Genomic DNA, 18,271 nt, shown 5'->3' on the forward strand with positions numbered 1-18,271 from the left:
AGAACTCTTTTACTACTTTCAGGATGGCTAGGTACCTATACAAGGGGGTTAGATGAATCTCATTTGAATGAGAAAAAGCGGTATTGCGTTTGAATCTTCCTCAGTTTGCACGCAGGCCTGAAAGAGCAGAGCGATCAGGCACATTGGCGTAACAGCTTCCTAGATAGGCTTAGAGGCCCGAGGCACCTGGTCGGCGCGGTTGGGACTCTGTTTCGTTTAAGAAGCATCCCCGGCCGCGTGAGAGTTGGTTCTCAAGCGGCCACCGTCCTCGCATCCTTGTCTGACATTCACTGCATCTTTGTTCCTCTTGTTTAATCCAACAAGTACCTACACACACTGGACTTGAGAGACAACAGCCTCCAGCCATGAGTACCCCCGTGAAGAGGAAGCCCCAATCGCCAACGCCTGGAAGCCCGGATGTCGCCAAAGCGAAGACATCAACCCCTGGCGCTACATCCCCTGAACCCGCATCTCCCGGTGCAGCATCTCCTGCTGCGAGGACGGCGATCGAGCCGACTGACGCCCTCCCTGGCTCACATTGGCTTCAGCAAGGCCTTCCGCAGCTAGACGACGGTGATGATACAGACTCATCCCTAGGAAGTGACGCTGACAGTTCGACTGCCTCGATTTCTTCGAGCATCCTGAACTACCGTACCATCAATGGCCGGACTTACCACAGCGACTCCGTAACCGACGGGGAGTACTGGGGTCCTAACGATTCCAAACACATCGAAGCCCTCGATATTATCTACCACGCCTGCGATCTCATGCTTGGTGGAAAACTACATCAGGCACCGCTCGTAGAGAGCAACCTTAAGAATGCCGTTGATATCGGTACAGGCTCAGGAATATGGGCTATCGACTTTGCCGACAAATACAACAACTGCAAGGTGGTCGGTACCGATATTTCGCCTGTCCAGCCTAGCTGGGTCCCCCCCAATCTCGAGTTCGAAATCAATGACGCTACCAAGGAGTGGACCTTCCGAGAAGACCATTTCGATTTCATCCATATGCAGTTTCTGAACGGGGCCTTTGGAGATTTGACGGAAGTCTACAAAGAGGCGTACCGGTGCTGCAAGCCTGGCGGCTGGCTCGAGCATTCTGATCTTTCGACAATGATCAAGTCTGACGATGGCACTGTTCTTCCGGAGTCTGCATGGGGCCAGTGGGGTAAATTGTTCGATGAGGCGGGCAAGAAGATCGGAAAGATCATGGCGATGGCTGACAATGGCCTGATGGAGAAGGCGATGAGGGATGCCGGCTTTATAAACGTCGAAGTCAAAAATTTCAAGGTACGGCCACATTTCATCCCCATTCATTACTGCGGGGCTCAACGGGCTTGTTTGACATGACGGGAAAGCGAGCCGCTTAGCAGCACACCTAATAGCACTGTCCCTCGGAAATTGAACGCTAATTTGTGTGTTATAGATGCCTACCTCGCCCTGGCCAAGGGACCCGAAGCAAAAGGAAGTTGGTCTCTATTATTACGCGGCGATCTCGTCTGATGCTGAAGGTGTCATGCAGTTCATGTTTGGAAATGTATTGGGATGGACACAGGAGCAGATCGCGGTATTCGCTGCTCATGCGCGCCGAGAATTGAAGGATATGAGCATACACGGATATGTGAGGTGGCAGGTGGTGTACGGTCAAAAGCCGGAGTAGGGGGGAATAGGCATGAAAGTGGTGAAAGGTGTGAGTGTTCAGTGAGCAAAGGTCCAGACTCGAGGCATGGGCGATGCGCAGTTGTTTCAGAGACGTGCATTCTCAGCTGGAGAAGTAATCTACCCGATGGATGTTCTCGTATGTCGGGATTTTGATATTCAATCGGCAACGGCTTGGATGGTTCGATTTGTGTATCTTTTCGCACGCGCTCCGGTCTTGCTTTGTTGTCTGCTACTGGACTTTGTTGAGCGACACTGCGTTGGCTGCATTACCTTGGTCTTCAGTTGTATTTGACTGGACTGGACTTGGTCACAGGCAGTGGAGTGATGAAAACTTTGAGTATAATTAAGAAGAAAATGCAATGAGTAGTGGTGTGGTTGGGGGCACCCGATCAACCGCCCATAGCACAGTTCAGGAAAGGGAAATGATGTGGAAACCTGCAAAGTTGAGAACATGAACTTTGTCCAGTGGGGGTCTGTCGTTAACACCTGCCCCGAGAAGCAAGCGGTGCTGATACACTTGGTGTAGAATATAGGTAAAAACTTTAAACGGCAGGTTCAATAACCAATCAGGGCCGCTGGTCTAGTGGTATGATTCTCGCTTAGGGTTCAATCCTGAGCATTCTTGCGAGAGGTCCCGGGTTCAATCCCCGGGTGGCCCCATATTTTTTCTTTTATTCCCTTTAGTTTTTTTTTTGGGCCTTTTTGATGCATCACGCATCTTCCATTTCCGTCTCGCTGGTTATATCGGTTGCTCTCATATTGATAAGCCGGCTGTATAACATTGCATGACGATGTTCTTCGTCTCAAATGCTCGGTTCGTTTGTTCGTGCGCTGATAACCAAGAAAGACCGACGCGACGTTGGATGATCTACAACTTCCTAGCTCCGAGTACCACATTTACACTGCAAGGGACGTACACCTTGGCTCGAGGCAACATGGAAAGAATATTCAGTAGACCGCTGCATCGCCGGATTTTATAGTTCTCACCTGTGCAAGAAACTCTGGCTTTCGATCACAAGTAGCATCTTACTGCCGAAGCTACTCCCCTGTTTATTTGTCTCTCTTGGCATCCCTCTTCCAGCGAACCGTGAGCATACTGAATCCACGGCATGTCAGCTACCCTGCACGCGATATCGTTCCGGTCAAAAGCGCGACAGAAGGAAGAAGGGCTGTTTGTGCCTTTTGAAATTTGCCAGGAGCATAATGGGATCCAGGTCGCCCAGTCGTAATGACGACGTTGGTGTGCAAACCCACGCCAATCACGGTCGCAGCTACAGTCGCGATGTTGGTGCTGAAAACAACGAAGCTATCCCGGGTATGGGAGCATATCACAACGCCCGTGACTTCGCTGCACAGGGGACATGGCCAATGCAATCCATGACCCCTGGAGATGGGGAGGATGATGGATGGAATGACGACCGATCACAAAGGCCTCACGTCCAATATCCATACGACAACTCAATGGGCACCACCCCGGCTCACATGGACACACTGTCCACCATTTCTACCGCGGATATTCCCAGCGTCCGCCGTCGTTCGACTGTTCGATCTGGTATTTTTAAGACCGTCGACGACTTCCAGGACTTTGATGTTGGTGGGCCTGGCTGGCACCGTACGCAGGCATTCTATAACCGACTTCCCGGGTCCTATGCTAACTATGATGTTGTGTAGCCGGCGCAGAACCCGGGCTTGATCCGAGGAAGGCAGATGGAGGACATGCGTCGATGCCTACCCTTAGTGCACCATGTGATATCACCGTGGTCGACTTCTCACACGATCGCCTTGCCACACATAGGCGTAACAACGAAACGCTCGCTACATTCATGAACCTGCCCCAGCCGGAATGGGTCAAATGCCGCTGGATCAACGTCAATGGTCTAAGCTGGGATGTCATCCAGTTACTGGGTCGGCACAAGAACCTGCATCGCCTTGCTATCGAAGATCTCATGAACACGCGAAACAGGATCAAAGCTGAATGGTGTGTATATGCCTGCGGACCCTTCATCGGCTTGGTCAAGTTCTGACGATGCGCTTAGGTTCCCAACTCATGTCTTCATCGTCTTGACGCTCCAGAAACTTGTCCACATACAGGACTCAGATGCCGAAGACAGCGATTCAGAATACGTTGATAGCGATAAAGCGAAAGGCAGCGGGAGAAATGGTGAGTGGGGTGGCAATGGCGGTCCAAACCTCTATAGCCGCTTGAAAGAATATTTCACCCGTACAAGACATGATTCCCCAGACCGAAAGCTCGAGAGAGGAAGTCCTAATCTACCAGGTAGTCTTTGTGGTCAGACCGACTCCTCACCAAGCTCCTTCCGCAATCCAAATCTTCGCGGGCTTCGGACACTACAGACGTACCACTCAAGATTGGATGAGCCACGCACACATTACATGAAACAACACTCAGCCTTAGTGTCTAGGCATCTAGCCGTTGCCTGCGAACAGGTAGCCATGTTCGTCACTCAAGATAACACTATCATCAGTTTCTTCGAGTGTTCGGCTCAAGATGTCGAGGCTCCCATTATACGCCGCCTCCAGACCAAGGACACCATCATTCGGCAGTCTTGCGACGCTTCCATGGTCGGTCAGGCTATCATTGATGCCATCATTGACCTAGCCATGCCGGTGACTACGTGCTATACCGAAGTCATTGGCGATCTCGAGCTTGACGTGCTGACCAAGCCCAATATCAAGCACACCAAGAGCCTTTACATTCTCGTCACCGAGATGAACAAGATGCTGGGCTTCATAAACCCAGTAATCACTCTCATAAACGCTCTCCGCGACCACAAAACAAACATGTCGCAAGACGTAGCAACCAGGAATCTCCAAGACCCGAGTCATGGCGTCATCATCACACCGACAACCTATATCTACCTTGGAGATGTTCTTGATCACTGCCTCTTGATCACTGAATCATTGACCCAGCTGAAAGGCTCGGCCGAGGGCATGATTGACCTCCTCTTCAACACGATATCGGCGAATCAGAATGAGTCCATGAAGCAACTTACGATAGTCACCATCATCTTTCTTCCCCTGACGTTTATCACCGGCTACTTTGGTCAAAACTTTGAACACTTTCCCGGGCCAAATTACTCGATTAACTACTTGTAGGTGACACTGCATACCTCCATTAGTCACTGCCCTGCTAATATCGAACCTGTAGTTGGAAAATTGCGGTTCCTGTGGTGTTGGCCACGGGGCTCCTACTACTGGCACAAGCCATCTACGATTATTGCAAATCGTGGGTGCAACAGCTCCGTATCGGGCAATTGAAAAGAGCGCGGAAGAGGCGTCGAGAAAAAAAACGAGTATAGATATATACCTCTCCGCTCAAGGTCGTCAGTCAAATAGCTATGATCTTACTGTTCCTTGTCAGCTTTTCTCACATGTATTGATATACGCTGTCTAGAACGGCGCGCTACCTATTCTGAGTTCAGCATCAATGGGAAGCTTATCACCCCCCGGTTCATGACCTTGTTTCCAAGTTCTCATGGATGTACTTACTAACCTCGAGCACTGCCGTGCGGGGCAGAACCATGAAGCGGAAGAAGTAATTTAGGCGGCGGCACAAGTGCTACGCTGGTTGCTCTCGTCGCCGGCAGATACCCCATATGAAGAATTCGGCCCCGTTCGACAGTCAAGGATTAAACCCTTCATCCTTATTTTGATACTGGATTTCCCAGTCAGATTCATCGTGCTTCCAAGTTAGGAAGCAACTCACATACACGGACAGGTACTAACTAAGTCGCAGAAAGAGCAAGCAACATGACACCAGATCCACAGCCGACCGAGGCTCATGAGCATAGCTCTGGCCTGTCCACTTTCATGGAACAACCACAGCTGCTATACATCAATGGAAAATCCCAACCCAGCTCAGACGGCGCCACCTTCCCTGTCAACAACCCGATGACGGGCCAACACATATACGATTGCGCATCAGCTTCTGTCGACGACTACAGCCTTGCCATCGAAAACGCCTACGAGGCATACCAGTCATGGTCCAAAAGAGGTCCTACCGCTAGACGAATGGTCTTCCTGAAGGCTGCCGACATACTCGACTCGTATTTACACCAGGATGCCGGTGAGATAATGTCCCAGGAGATATCGGCGCCAGATTACTGGGTGAAGATCAACATTCACTCCACCGCTGGAACACTTGAGGGAAATCGCCGGTCTGGCCACTCAGATACGAGGCGAAGTCATCCCGACGGACCGTCCCGGGACGACGGCATTCATGGAGAGACAGCCGGTCGGGGTCGTGTTTGGGATAGCTCCCTGGAACGCTCCAGTAGGTGATGCGAAGCTTGCTCTGAGTTTGATACCCTTTGAAAAGCGCTGATCAGTATCAACAGGTGAATCTCACAGCAAGGGCTGTCGCCTGTCCCCTCATTTGCGGGAACACAGTCGTGCTGAAGCCATCTGAGTTCAGCCCCAAAAGCCAGCACCTAGTTGTGAGAGCCTTGACCGCCGCCGGGCTGCCGCCAGGATGCCTGAACTTCCTCCCTACGAGCCCGGAAAGAGCACCGCAGGTGACCGAGTTTGCCGTCAAGCACCCAAAGGTTCTCCGGGTCAACTTTACTGGAAGCGACCGTGTCGGACGAATCATTGGTAGTTGGGCAGCTGAGTGTGTGAAGCAGTGTATCCTGGAGCTTGGCGGCAAGGCACCAGTCATTATCTTTGACGATGCCAACATTGATGCAGCGGTTGAGGCTGTGGTATTCGGCGCTTTGTCATATAGCGGGCAGATTTGCATGTCGACCGAGCGTGTGTTGCTTCACCGATCCATCAGTGAGAAGTTCAAAGCGAAACTTCTAGCTAAGGTAGCGACTGTGAAGACCGGGAACCATCTGGAAGATTCCGGTGTCTCGCTCTCGGGCCTTTTCACGCCGGCGTCAGCGAGGCGCGTCATCGACTTGGTGAAGTCAGCGGTTCATGGCGGCGGCGCGAAGCTGCTTGCGGGTGACCTGGAAATCACGGGTCCCAACAAGACCATTGTGAGGCCTCACGTACTAGAGGGGGTGAAGCGGGATATGGATATTGCAAAGAAGGAGTCGTTTGGGCCCGTCATTATCCTCTCCGAATTCGAAACTGACGAGGAAGCAGTTGCGCTGGCCAACGATAGTGAGTTTTCACTCTGTGCAAGCGTTTTCTCGACGGATGTTGTCAGAGCACTCGACATTGCGAGGCAGGTTCGGGCAGGTGCTTGTCACATCAACGGGCCTACCGTGTATGTCGAGGCAACTCTGCCTCAAGGAGGGACCGGTGGAAGCAGCGGTTATGGTCGGTTCGGTGGCATGGCCCGGGTTGAGGCCTTCACGGAGAGGAAGATTGTTACCCTCGCTACATCCAAGCTGATGTATGCTTTCTGACGTAGTGCGAGTCATGACTTCTTGACTCCATTTCATATGGCCGTATTAACGTTACAATGGGCTGATGCTTCCTGTCTACCACCGTGAAGTGTGAACAATGACTGACTCTGACGATTTACTGTTCATGTCCATAATAGAAACAATTGTCTAGGCTTGCGGAAATGCGGTGCCGGATTGTAAAGCTGAGGCTATTTCGGCCTTTTGCCATATGGAGCTTATTCATCGCCCAGGCTATTCCCATACTTTAGCGCTTCAGCCGACCACCTGACTCTGGTGAATACGAGGACTTGACTAACGGCAATTGGTGCTTGGCTTTACTCCAGGTTCCATCAATGGCAGAGAAAACTTGGAACGGCAGCCGGCTTGCATATCAGCGCCATCCTAGTCTCCATTGGCGGCCACAACCGAATTTCCTATCGGGGTCACTGACGATCAAATAGTACAATATCACTGGACGTTGAAGAGTGAAGTCGTAAGGGCGGGGCCGACAGCTGATGGACTCACCGTGTAATCGGAAAGGCTGGCGTGGTCGACCCTGCAGGAGCCTCCAGGGGAATCGTGCAGAATCGGCCTGTTCGGGATGAATAACTGCACAACCACGACATAGACCAACCACATGGGCCGATGCTGATCGATGTCAGCGCGGAGGAACATGTGCTGGGCGGTCCAATCAAGCGCTTGGTCATGGAGAAAAAGAGGCTGACCAAGGCCTCGGAAAGGTTACCTGAGATCGCTGCTACCGACTTTAGTCTATCGGTCAAGCGGTGCCACGGAATACGATACGAGATATTCCACCAAGAGACACTACCCATTGGGCACGTTGCTGCGAAGATGGACCCTCAGATGAGGTGGTAAGTCAAGGATCTTGATGGTCCTACGGTGACACCAGGTCGATTAGGTGGACCGGCTAGTGATATAAAGTGTCGGGTCGCTTCCCTCTGCTTTGTGTCCGATGGTGGTAGAACCAAGATCATCATCAGAATCTCACTCATCGATCTCAACATGACGAGACTCACTCTCCTCGGCGCGGCTCTTCTTGCCCTCGGCGACAGCGCCGTGAACGCCTTGAACAGCTGTGGACAGTCACAGTACGATCCTGCTCAGGTATGTCCTGGATGTCGAAACATGAGTGCTGCTGGACGAAGCCATCCGACTAACATGCGGGTGATAGTATGTCTGCTGGAGCAATCAGTTTCTCTGCCCCATCACGGCTGGCGAGCCCCTCTCGTTCTGCAATGGAGCGTGCTATAGCAAGTTCATGTACAAGTGCGAGAACAACGTCCTGAGCTTGCTGCCCGCTCACACTGGGACACCCTTCACCCTCACCGTGTCGAACCCAACTTTGCCTATCGACGGCAAGCCCGTGACTGCCAGCGGCCTGCACTTGAGCCTTGCGGGCAACACCAGCACCTACTGCCCTGTCGAGGTGGTTGGCGCCGCATGCCCTCCTGGCAACATCACGGCCTTTGTTGCCGGCAACGGTGGCCTCTCCATGGACACCATGGTTCCCGGCGGACAGCAAGCCTATCTCGGACCGGACTGGAACATGCGCTACACCCAAGCTCACTCGGCCTACATTCCCACGGGCAGCCTGACTCAGGGCTTCGGTGCGTACGAGGGCGGTGGCTTCGTCAATCTGAACGGTAACGGCTGGGGCTGGGTTGCTTGCCCTCCTCAGGCCTCTGGCGGTGGCGGTACCGCGTGGAACCTGGTGGGAAGAAACGAGACGAACGCGGCTAGCTTGACCGCCTGCACTCCTGTCAACCTCAAGATCAACCCTCTCCCGTCTGGAACTGTTGGTGCCTGGCAGTATACTTGAGTGTGGATTCCCGAATATCGTCCTTTAGGGAGGAATGGAGAGGTCGTGTAGATAGGTGGAATAATACGTCATTCTGTACCACAAGATCTACGATCGTGTTTCCAATGTAATGTTACTCGAGGAGTGAGTGATTACAGAGACGACGCGTGGTGGCCGGCATGTAATAGCATACGTACACCGAGCTTGCTGCTGTCTCGGAACTGCCGACGAGAAGACAGAACATTAGCAACGGTCCTGAATGTTTTCAGAGACAAGTACTCTATGGGAAACCAGCCTTGACAACAGGCGAGACAAAACGTTCCATCCGGCGAGACATGTGTTCTCCGTCGGCAGAAACAGTAGAAGCGTCTACGGTGGCTGTTCCGGGACGTGTATGGTGGATCGAACGTGGCGGCTTCTTGGTCCTCGGGCAAGTTGTGGAAATACAACGTGGTGTTCCCAGCCACGGAAGTCGTGCTGTGTGCGGTAATGCTCAGGATCGCTCCGTGATTGAGGGTTTGAATCCCAGGCCTAGGCTTTGGAGAAGGCGCTAACAGCCCTACAGCCCCACGAGAACCCCCGCTAACCTACCCACGCCAGCTCGCTTACCTGCTTACAATGCAGGGGCAGCTACGCCTGTAACATCACGGTAAACGTCGGGTCCATCCGTCGTCCATCTTTCACCTCGGCCTGAATGGGGTAGTATTCCATTCAGATCAACCAGCGTCACCCAACCGATTCCCTCCAGCAAAGCGCACCATTTGGATGAATAGCGGAAGCACATCAACAGGCTGCCAATTTCCAGGGACCTGGTGGGGACTCGTATGTTGAGTGGTCCTCCTCCGACTGGTTGGTTTCACCTGTGATATCAAACAGGAGCTATGGCAGAACGCTGATGCAGATACAATCCTGTTTGTTGATGTTGGGGGAGCCCACGGACATCAAACTCTTGGCCTCAAACAAAAATGCCCCGACCAACCAGGCCGGTTTATCCTTCAAGACCAAGAGTTTGTTATTGAGCAGGTAAATGCCACACCGTTGCCTGGCTTTGATGGCATAGAGGTTCAGGTTCATGATTTCTTCACTCCTCAGCCCCTTGAAGGTAGGTCATCAGCATCTGAACACGCCATTTACGCTTTTCCTCCCCGGCTTGACTGCTAACACCAAAACAACAGGTGCTCGGGCATACTACTTCCGCAACGTCTTCCACGACTGGCCCCATGATATATGCGCGAAGATACTGGCGAACATTAGACTGGCAATGACCGAGGACTCGGTCATCTTGATTGATGAGATCGTTCTGTCTGAGCGCGGCTCTACTTGGCGAGCCACTCAGTTCGACATCGCCATGCTAACTCTGCTGGGAGCGTCCAGTCGGAACGTACAGCTAATGAATGGCACACGGTGTTGGACGAGGCAGGCTTCAAGATCACAAAGACATGCCAGTATACGGAGGAATGCCAGAATGGACTGATTGTCGCAGTTCCCAAGTGAAGATAACGGGTCAGGATACATAGTTTGAGGATAGTTTAATCCTCAGAAGCTCTCCAAGGCGCTATTTTGTCCATGCACCATCTACTTTGATGAACCAAGGCATGCAGCCTGCAGAGAGACATGCGTTGAAAAGAAGTCCCTGATACCTACGGCTAGAGAAATGCCCTTTCGACCAACCGCAACAGTATGCAGGCCAAGGACACACACAGATTGTGCACCGTCAATATCCTGTATTTAGTCCGATTCTAGCCTCCACATTGCTTGGAAGGCCATCCTCTTCCAGTACATCACAAGTAGGCCATACATTTTCTTGCAGGTCCCTGTCCTTACACCTGCTGTAGAACCTTGAGAAACTGGCAAAATCGGATGTTAACTTGACAATCTCGTTCCCGTCACTCTCTGCACCCGCGTACTAGAGAAGTCATATTAATAACTAGACATCTCTTGCATGTTCATCATGGAACTTTCAAACCTCCATCGGCAATCTCAACATGGTCGCAACGTCTGATATCCCGGCCGACACATCTGCTTCACTCCTCACCACGCTCGTGGATGAGATATCGTCTAGTGCGACTCTCCTATCTTCACATCTCGAATCCAGGCGGCTACCATGGCCATCCTTTTCCGCCGATGGCCCCCCGCAGCCATTTCCCGAGGACAATGAAGAAGTCTCACGGGCACGTGTTGCTCTCATTGAAGCCACTAGATCCCTCCACGCCCTCGCCGTCGGGCCAGTTGAAACCACAAAGCACTTCTGTTTCAACGAGATCTACCTCCTCGGCGCAATGCAAGTCTTGTGTCATTTCGAGATCCCACAGAACGTCCCGCTCCAAGGAACCATCAGTTTCCATGACCTTGCCTCCAAGACCGGCTTAAGCGAAGCTCTTCTTCCACGCTTTTTGCGTATGGCCATAGCAAACTTCTACTTCGCCGAACCTGAACCAGGTCTGGTCGCCCATTCAGCCTGGTCCAAACCACTCGCTACTGACGAGAAGATGCGCGCCTGTGTTTGGTTCCGCCATGCCGAGATGCTCCCTGCCGTATCCAAGCTCGTCGACATGGTCAAGCGGTACCCCGACTCCCCCGAGCCACAGGACACGGCTTTCTCGCTGGCGTTTGGAGACACCTTCTTCGGGTACAAGGAGAGACACCCGGAGAACATGGTCAAGTTTGGACAATTTGTTGGAGCCTTTTCCGGTGGTAGCTCCGCCGATTCAGCGGAAAACATTGCGCGAGCCTACCCCTGGGAGACACTACCGAACGGGGCGCTGGTTGTTGATGTTGGCGGTGGCATTGGACATATTTCCGCTTCTATTGCGCAGGCACATCCTCATTTGCGGTTTCAGGTGCAGGACTTTGAGGATTTGAAAGGCGCGACCGAGGAATTGATGGAAGGCAAGGGAGTCAAGGACAGAGTCGAGTTTGTGCCGCATAACTTCTTTGACCCCCAACCAGAGCCTGCCAGAGGAGCGGCCGTCTACTTCATGCGGAACATCCTCCACAACTGGTCTGACTTGTACTGCAGGCGAATCCTGAAGCCTATTGCCGAAGCTATGGGGAAGGAAAGTAGGATCGTCAATTGCGATATTATCTTGCCGGAACCAAATTCAGTACCCAAGACACAGGACGCAATGACCAGGGCACTTGACTTGACAATGTTATCATTGTTCAACGCCAAGGAAAAATCCATCGACGAGTGGAAGGAGCTGTTTGCGAGTGCTGATGGTAGGCTTGCAATTACTGACGTGGTAGGGAAGCCACGAATGAGGATGGACAGTCTGGTTGAGGTCAGGTTGTCACATTGAAACAGTGGTCACGTATGTTACTTGTGATGGTTTCAAGGGGTAACGAATACAAAAGCTACTGAACAACTCTGAACACAACTACTTCATTTTCTGCCACTACTACTCAGCCACTCCCAATTCACTCTTCTCTTGATTATCCAACAACCCCAGCGCGTGCCGCCGTGTTGGGGCATTTGGATCATAGTAAGGGACCTCAGCCAAAGACGTCACTCGGGTTCCGTGACGGGGGTGCCTGCCACCATAGTCCCAGCTGGCGTTGTGGATGGTAATTCTGGTACGATTCACTCGCGGTAAGTTACCGTTCCCAAATGTTCAGCAACAAGAGATCACTCACCTATTATCCCACAATGCACTCGTCCCCGGTGTCCACTTGAAGCGCACTTGTATGTCGACGTTCTTCTCGTAAACATCATACAAGTAGTTCAGGATGACATCGCTCTCGGCCTTATCAAGCCCCACGATCCTCACCGTCATTGACCGATTCACCCACAACGCCCTCCACCCGGTGGCCGGATGAACTCGCACAAGCGGATGTGTGCGCTCAATGTACTTGGGTCCTGCATCGGGGTTCTCCCGATCAAGATATGGGTGTGCAGAGCGGTACACGGCATACTTGCCGTCAATGATCTTGCGGAATTCCGGCGAGAGCTTCTCATAAGCGCTGTAACCAGACGCCCAGAGCGTGTCTCCGCCGGTCGGCGGAACCGTATCGTTATGCAGGTGGGTGATACCCGCCGGTTGACGCTCATGAACGAGATCGCTGTGCCAATTCGAGGCACCGCCAGGACGACGGAAGTCGGCCGGTCTCTCCAGGGTAAAGAGGTCTGGCCAGATGACTGTCACGCCTGGGATACCGGGGACTTGGGGGGTCTGAGGGTGAACTTCGACCTCGCCGAACCACTCGCCCAGCTCCTTCTGTTGCTGGGGAGCGAGGTCCTGGTTCCGAAAGAAGACGACGCTCCGCTCGGCAATGAGGAGAGCTAGCTCATCCCGCTGCTCAGGGGTGAGATCCTTGAGTTGGAGACCTTCGATCTCGGTCCCGATGTGTGTGGTCAAGTCGGTCACCTTGGTTGCTGCTGAGAGGAGGTTCTTCTTTGACTTGTCAGCTCGAGCGCCTGCATCTTCGTAGATCCGCTCCTCGTTGCGGATTTTGTAAACATCTTGAAGGTAGAGAGGAACGGATGGCCGGTATGGATAACCCTTGGAGAGGTCAATACCAGCTTTGAGGAGACGTTGACGTGCTGGTTCCGGAAGAGGGAGAGTCTCCTTCCTGGGCTCAATTGTGTCAACGATGGAATCAAGAATCGGTGCGGGCGCCATGTTGTGGATGGAATAGGTAGAGATTGTATTTTGTTGGATGAGTGGTTAATGTGAGTGCCTTGATAAGTCAAGTATTGACTTTGTCTTGGAATATGATTCCTTTCCCCATTCTCTGTGGTGGATATATTGCACGTTTTTATGTCTCTCGAAGTCCAGGAGTCCAGACTCATTCACCAGTAACCACCGTATAATCGTTCCTCCAGAAGTCATCCATCCTGTTTGTTGAACCGGAACGAGTATCACACCGACAGAGGTATGATTATCAAGCAAAACGACTTGATTACAATTCTGACCGTTGACCTTATCTATGGTCAAATCTGTCTTTGTGATTGCGGGATTGGAGCCACGGCCGCGGTTGTTGTGAGGGGTTCACCTCCGTGGTGATGTGTTTTTGAAGCCTCAAGTATACCAGTTGGGGAAGCGAAAATGCAATGTGTCGCAACGAACAAAGAGCATGGACTGGTATCCAATCGGTGGTTTTACAACATATGCGACGGGAAACGGTTGGGATGTTGGTTATGCCCAAATGGTTGGTGCCCTCTTTTTATATCACCTTGCGCCATCCGCTGGGGTGGATTGTGTGCTCTGCTGCATTTGAACAATTGCACCACCAACAATTATCTCCCCCAACACCATCGGGTTTACCATCCGAAATATCCGTGGGTCAACCAATAAGGGAATAAAATATGAGTCTAGACTAGACTTCACCCCCACGCAGAGCAAGTGATGGACCAGCCATAGCGACATTGGAGCTCATGGCGTCTTTCTTAGACCCAGTGGCGACGGCTGCCACACGAGGTTGTCGATATGGACACAAAAGAACCCCAAATGACCAAGTCCCTTGAGTTCGTACTCGTTGGTTTCATGAAAATACCAGCATTGTCGTTTGAGCATCATGTCGAAAAGCACAGATTCCGACGTCGTCACCAAGGGCGATCTTCAGGGCCCATCTAGTTCGCCCAAAAGTTTCAGTCACGAGTACAACTCAGACTCACAATCAACAGAACTCGTGCAAGAGCAACCAAAAAGAAGTTGGCGGTCTTACGTCTGGGACACATTGGACAAGTCTCCCGAAGAAAGGCGCTTTCTGTTCAAGCTCGACGCGGTGATTCTGACTCTGGCGTCTCTGGGATACTTCATCAAGTATCTTGACCAAGTCAACATCACCAATGCCTTCGTCTCCGGGATGAAGGAAGATTTGAAGCTGTTTGGCAATGAGTTGAACTACATGCAGACGTGCTGGACGGTTGGCTATGTCATTGGAGAGATTCCAAGGTGAGCAACGACCCTCGATGACTTTTCCCCGAGTCCTTATCCCAACGCTAATTGTCTGATAGCAATCTCTTGTTGACTCGTATCCGGCCGTCTATCTGGATCCCGGCTTGCGAGGTTGTATGGGCCATTATGACCATTTTGCTCGCCAAATGCAAGACCACGACTCAAGTCTACGTCTTGCGTTTCTTCATCGGTCTCGCCGAAAGTGTCTTCTACCCGGGCATGCAATACATTATCGGCTCATGGTACCGCAAAGACGAACTGGCCAAGCGATCCTGCATCTTCCACGCCAGCGGCGCCATAGGCACCATGTTCTCCGGGTATCTCATGGCTGCAGTCCACAAGAACCTAGCCGGCGCCGGAGGATTCAAAGGCTGGCAGTGGCTCTTCATCATCGACACAGTCATCTCCCTGCCCATCGCCATCTCAGGTTTCTTCCTCATGCCTGACCTGCCCGAGATCACCAAAGCGTGGTACTTCTCCGCGGACGAGATCGCCCTGGCAAAGGAGCGCATGCGCCTCGAAGGTCGTGCTCCCAGAGCGCCATACACCAAGGCCAAGTTCAAGAAGATCTTCTCCAGCTGGCACATCTACCTCCTCACGGCGCTCTACATCTTCTTCAACAATGGTAACGGAGCCTCCAGCCAGCCAGCGTTCCAGCTATGGCTCAAGTCGAAGGGACGCTCCATTACCGAGGTCAACACCTATCCGACAATCACGGCCGCCATCACTGTGATCACAACGCTCATCTACGCCTGGACGTCTGATACCGTGTTCCGCGGTGCTAGATGGCCGCCCATTGTCTTTTCGGGTCTGGTGAACATTGTGATTTACTCCAGTCTAGCAGCCTGGAACATTCCCGACGGATGGAAATGGGCCTGCTTCCTTCTGGCGGGCTTCGGCGGAGGTATCAGCGGGCTGACGTTTGCTTGGGCGCATGAAATTTGCGGCGACGACAATGAGGAAAGAGCGCTGGTGACGGGTACCATGAATGAGATGGCCTATGTCATTCAGGCGTGGCTGCCCTTGTTGATTTGGCAGCAGGTGGAGGCGCCGGTGTACCATAAGGGGTATATGACCTCTATTTTCATTGCTGTGGCAATGATAGTCACTGCGTTTTTGATTAGGTTTTTACATCACAAGGAACGGGCAAACAAGCTGCTTGCCGAAGAGCAAAATGCTTAAGGCGGCTGATAGTAGAATGGTGTGTAGAAATGAAGATGTTACTCAGATGGCACCTGGAACTTCCCGTAACGCATGAACAAATGAATGAGCTTGAATCGATTATCAATCGGTGTTGATATCACGATATTGTGCTGTAAGCCTTCAAAAAAAAAGGGCATGCTAGACCAACTGAAGCCTTCTAGTTGCTCGAGAATATCTCAATTGTGTAGTTACGCGAAAAAGTTCTGGTGGTCTCATCGTAAAGTTCTTGTCAACGAGTGAGGCAGTTCGGAAGTTGATCGACGTGCAGTTGGAATGGCATCTCGTCATTCAAGGGAATATGATGTGAGGTGTCGTCGTGCGGGGGTCACTGGTCAGCTGTACCATTGTTGGCTTTTATTGATAAAAACCATCCGTCGCCTATTGATACGCAATCAGATAGGAGATGACGTGCTCTGTCAATCGTTCCTGAATGAGACGACTTGACGGCGCGGAGTAATACATTCGGCCGCGGGATGCCTCGATGGTGTTGAGGAGATATAATGACAATAGACACCTCGGAGGTTGCCGCGCAGAGAATAAGTTGTTGCGACAAAGCAATTTACAGCTTGAACATCATTCTCCTTGTTGGGCATCACATCGTCTTGCATTCAACATTGATATCACGTCCGCCGCAACAGCGGGATTCCCTTATGCCTTTGTTCCCCATCTACCCCTAAAGGCCGACCGACACACTCATCTTGAACCCCAAACAGCCATGCCTCTCATCGTGGATACCGACTCCGAGTCCGATTTCACAACAAATCCAGAATCTCGATTTGGGGTGAACAAGACGGTGGCAGTGATAGGCTCAGGCATCAGCGGAGTCTGTGCTGCTGCTCATCTCCTCAAACATGGACTCTCCGTGACCGTCTTTGAACGGTCCAACGGCGCCGGCGGTGTATGGAAGTTCGACGAGCGTCCACCGGAAGATCCTCCGTATGTTTACCGTCCACCATCTTACGGAGATCAGCACCACATCCCCTCAGGTGCCGTTTTTGATGGTGGAGACGCGGACTTTTCGAATCTTGAAATACGATTCGCGCCCCCGAGCCCGTGTTATGTTGGGCTAAAGACCAATGTCCCAACACCACTGATGGGAACTGCGTTAGGGAACTGGCCCGAGGGGAGTCCGGCATCGGTCAGCCATTCCACTGCTCTCCAATACATCCGTTCTCTAGCCAAAAGGTCCGGATTGGATGCAGTGACGGAGTTCCACACTCGAGTCGAGGATGTCAGAAAGACAAGCGACGGTTCAAAGTGGAGGATCACTACCCTAGCGCTGGAAAAGGAAGACGGGATCCCTAGCGCTCGGTTCACACAGAAAGTCAGGGATTTTGATCTGGTTGTCGTCGCCTCGGGGCATTACAATATGCCGCGTATTCCGCAAATCGAAGGCCTGAAAGAGTGGAAGGACTCTTTCCCCGACAGAGTTATTCACTCGAAGAGGTACCGGAATCCTGAGAAGTACCGGGACCAGAATGCGCTCGTGATCGGAGCCGGCGTGTCCGCTACAGATGTCTGTAAGGAACTCGGCGAGATATCCAACAAGACGTACCAGAGCACTCGTAACGGACGGTTTGACCTTCCGGCGAGCGTACTGCCTCCGAACGCCGTCCGAGTCGCGACAGTGGAGAGGTTTGTCCCTCCAGAAGCAAAAATTGAAGGGGAAGAGCCGACACTCGGGAACAATCAGCCAATACCCGGGTCTGTTGTGCTCACAGACGGAACAGTCCTACAAGATATCCATCAAGTAGTGATAGCCACCGGATACATTGTGTCCTACCCCTTTCTGCCGCAGTTGCACTCCGACACGACTGTTGATGCCGATCCTAACGACGAGCTGGTTGTGACATCGGACGGCGTCATGACGCACAACCTTCACAAGGACATCTTTTACATCAACGACCCGACGCTGGCGTTCATTGGCGTTCCCTACCACGTCGCGACCTTTTCACTTTTCGACTTCCAGGCCCAGGCGTTGGCGAGGGTGTTCGCCGGTAGAGCAAAACTGCCGACGCAAGAAGACATGCGGAGAAAATATGAGGAGCGTGTGGAGAGCAAAGGGCGGGGACGTTTCTTCCATTCCTTAGTAACACCTGGGCATGAAATCGCCTATGTCAAAGATCTCGCGGAGTGGGTAAACAGCTATGTGAAGGAAACGGAAGGCGAACCCATGCCGACTCATTCAGAGGAATTTTTGAAGGAGTATGAAGTATTGAAGAGCAGGTTAAGGGGCCTGTACCCGGAAGTTGCTAAGAATGATGGGAGGTTGCAGGAATAGCGGCTTGAAAGTAACGCTCGTTGTTGAAAGTCTATCGCTAATTTCACCATCAA

At 52.1% G+C, this 18,271-nt stretch overlaps 8 protein-coding genes and 1 non-coding gene across 9 annotated transcripts; 8 read left to right on the top strand and 1 right to left on the bottom strand.

Annotated features, from left to right (window-relative positions):
- Nucleotides 1-365: 365 nt before the first annotated feature.
- On the top strand, nucleotides 366-1,662 carry B0H65DRAFT_510241 (S-adenosyl-L-methionine-dependent methyltransferase; the record flags this gene model as incomplete). Its single annotated transcript, XM_062828379.1, has 2 exons — nucleotides 366-1,292; nucleotides 1,429-1,662. The coding sequence occupies 2 exons, from the start codon at nucleotides 366-368 to the stop codon at nucleotides 1,660-1,662; spliced, it is 1,161 nt and encodes a 386-aa protein (XP_062678967.1).
- Nucleotides 1,663-2,233: 571 nt separating this feature from the next.
- On the top strand, nucleotides 2,234-2,323 carry B0H65DRAFT_t341. The gene has a single exon. It is a non-coding gene; the product is annotated as a tRNA-Pro (tRNA).
- Nucleotides 2,324-3,388: 1,065 nt separating this feature from the next.
- On the top strand, nucleotides 3,389-4,984 carry B0H65DRAFT_431655 (uncharacterized protein; the record flags this gene model as incomplete). The annotated part of the gene is made up of 3 exons (XM_062824959.1): nucleotides 3,389-3,642; nucleotides 3,701-4,777; nucleotides 4,834-4,984. 3 exons carry the CDS (start codon nucleotides 3,389-3,391, stop codon nucleotides 4,982-4,984), a joined length of 1,482 nt encoding a protein of 493 aa, XP_062678968.1.
- A 451-nt stretch (nucleotides 4,985-5,435) lies between these two features.
- On the top strand, nucleotides 5,436-7,039 carry B0H65DRAFT_510243 (Aldehyde/histidinol dehydrogenase; the record flags this gene model as incomplete). Its single annotated transcript, XM_062828380.1, has 3 exons — nucleotides 5,436-5,792; nucleotides 5,857-5,958; nucleotides 6,023-7,039. The coding sequence occupies 3 exons, from the start codon at nucleotides 5,436-5,438 to the stop codon at nucleotides 7,037-7,039; spliced, it is 1,476 nt and encodes a 491-aa protein (XP_062678969.1).
- Nucleotides 7,040-7,946: 907 nt separating this feature from the next.
- On the top strand, nucleotides 7,947-8,924 carry B0H65DRAFT_246683 (carbohydrate binding-domain-containing protein). Its single transcript, XM_062822407.1, has 2 exons — nucleotides 7,947-8,143; nucleotides 8,211-8,924. Exons 1-2 carry the CDS (start codon nucleotides 8,042-8,044, stop codon nucleotides 8,856-8,858), a joined length of 750 nt encoding a protein of 249 aa, XP_062678970.1. The 5' UTR covers nucleotides 7,947-8,041; the 3' UTR covers nucleotides 8,859-8,924.
- Nucleotides 8,925-10,423: 1,499 nt separating this feature from the next.
- B0H65DRAFT_246771 (S-adenosyl-L-methionine-dependent methyltransferase) lies at nucleotides 10,424-12,301 on the top strand. The gene has a single exon (XM_062822408.1). The coding sequence runs from the start codon at nucleotides 10,823-10,825 to the stop codon at nucleotides 12,134-12,136; it is 1,314 nt and encodes a 437-aa protein (XP_062678971.1). The 5' UTR covers nucleotides 10,424-10,822; the 3' UTR covers nucleotides 12,137-12,301.
- On the bottom strand, nucleotides 12,186-13,671 carry B0H65DRAFT_246877 (uncharacterized protein). The gene is made up of 2 exons (XM_062822411.1): nucleotides 12,471-13,671; nucleotides 12,186-12,407 (listed from the first exon to the last, which is right to left on the bottom strand). The coding sequence occupies exons 1-2, from the start codon at nucleotides 13,454-13,456 to the stop codon at nucleotides 12,236-12,238; spliced, it is 1,158 nt and encodes a 385-aa protein (XP_062678972.1). The 5' UTR covers nucleotides 13,457-13,671; the 3' UTR covers nucleotides 12,186-12,235.
- Nucleotides 13,672-14,245: 574 nt separating this feature from the next.
- On the top strand, nucleotides 14,246-16,167 carry B0H65DRAFT_246774 (major facilitator superfamily domain-containing protein). Its single transcript, XM_062822409.1, has 2 exons — nucleotides 14,246-14,731; nucleotides 14,794-16,167. The coding sequence occupies exons 1-2, from the start codon at nucleotides 14,352-14,354 to the stop codon at nucleotides 15,914-15,916; spliced, it is 1,503 nt and encodes a 500-aa protein (XP_062678973.1). The 5' UTR covers nucleotides 14,246-14,351; the 3' UTR covers nucleotides 15,917-16,167.
- Nucleotides 16,168-16,437: 270 nt separating this feature from the next.
- B0H65DRAFT_510248 (uncharacterized protein) lies at nucleotides 16,438-18,218 on the top strand (the record flags this gene model as incomplete). The annotated part of the gene is made up of 2 exons (XM_062828381.1): nucleotides 16,438-16,477; nucleotides 16,576-18,218. 2 exons carry the CDS (start codon nucleotides 16,438-16,440, stop codon nucleotides 18,216-18,218), a joined length of 1,683 nt encoding a protein of 560 aa, XP_062678974.1.
- Between the last annotated feature and the right edge of the window lie 53 nt (nucleotides 18,219-18,271).

This window comes from Neurospora tetraspora (genome assembly GCF_033439725.1).
Source record: "Neurospora tetraspora strain CBS 560.94 chromosome Unknown B0H65scaffold_6, whole genome shotgun sequence".
In the NCBI taxonomy this organism is placed as follows: domain Eukaryota; kingdom Fungi; phylum Ascomycota; class Sordariomycetes; order Sordariales; family Sordariaceae; genus Neurospora; species Neurospora tetraspora.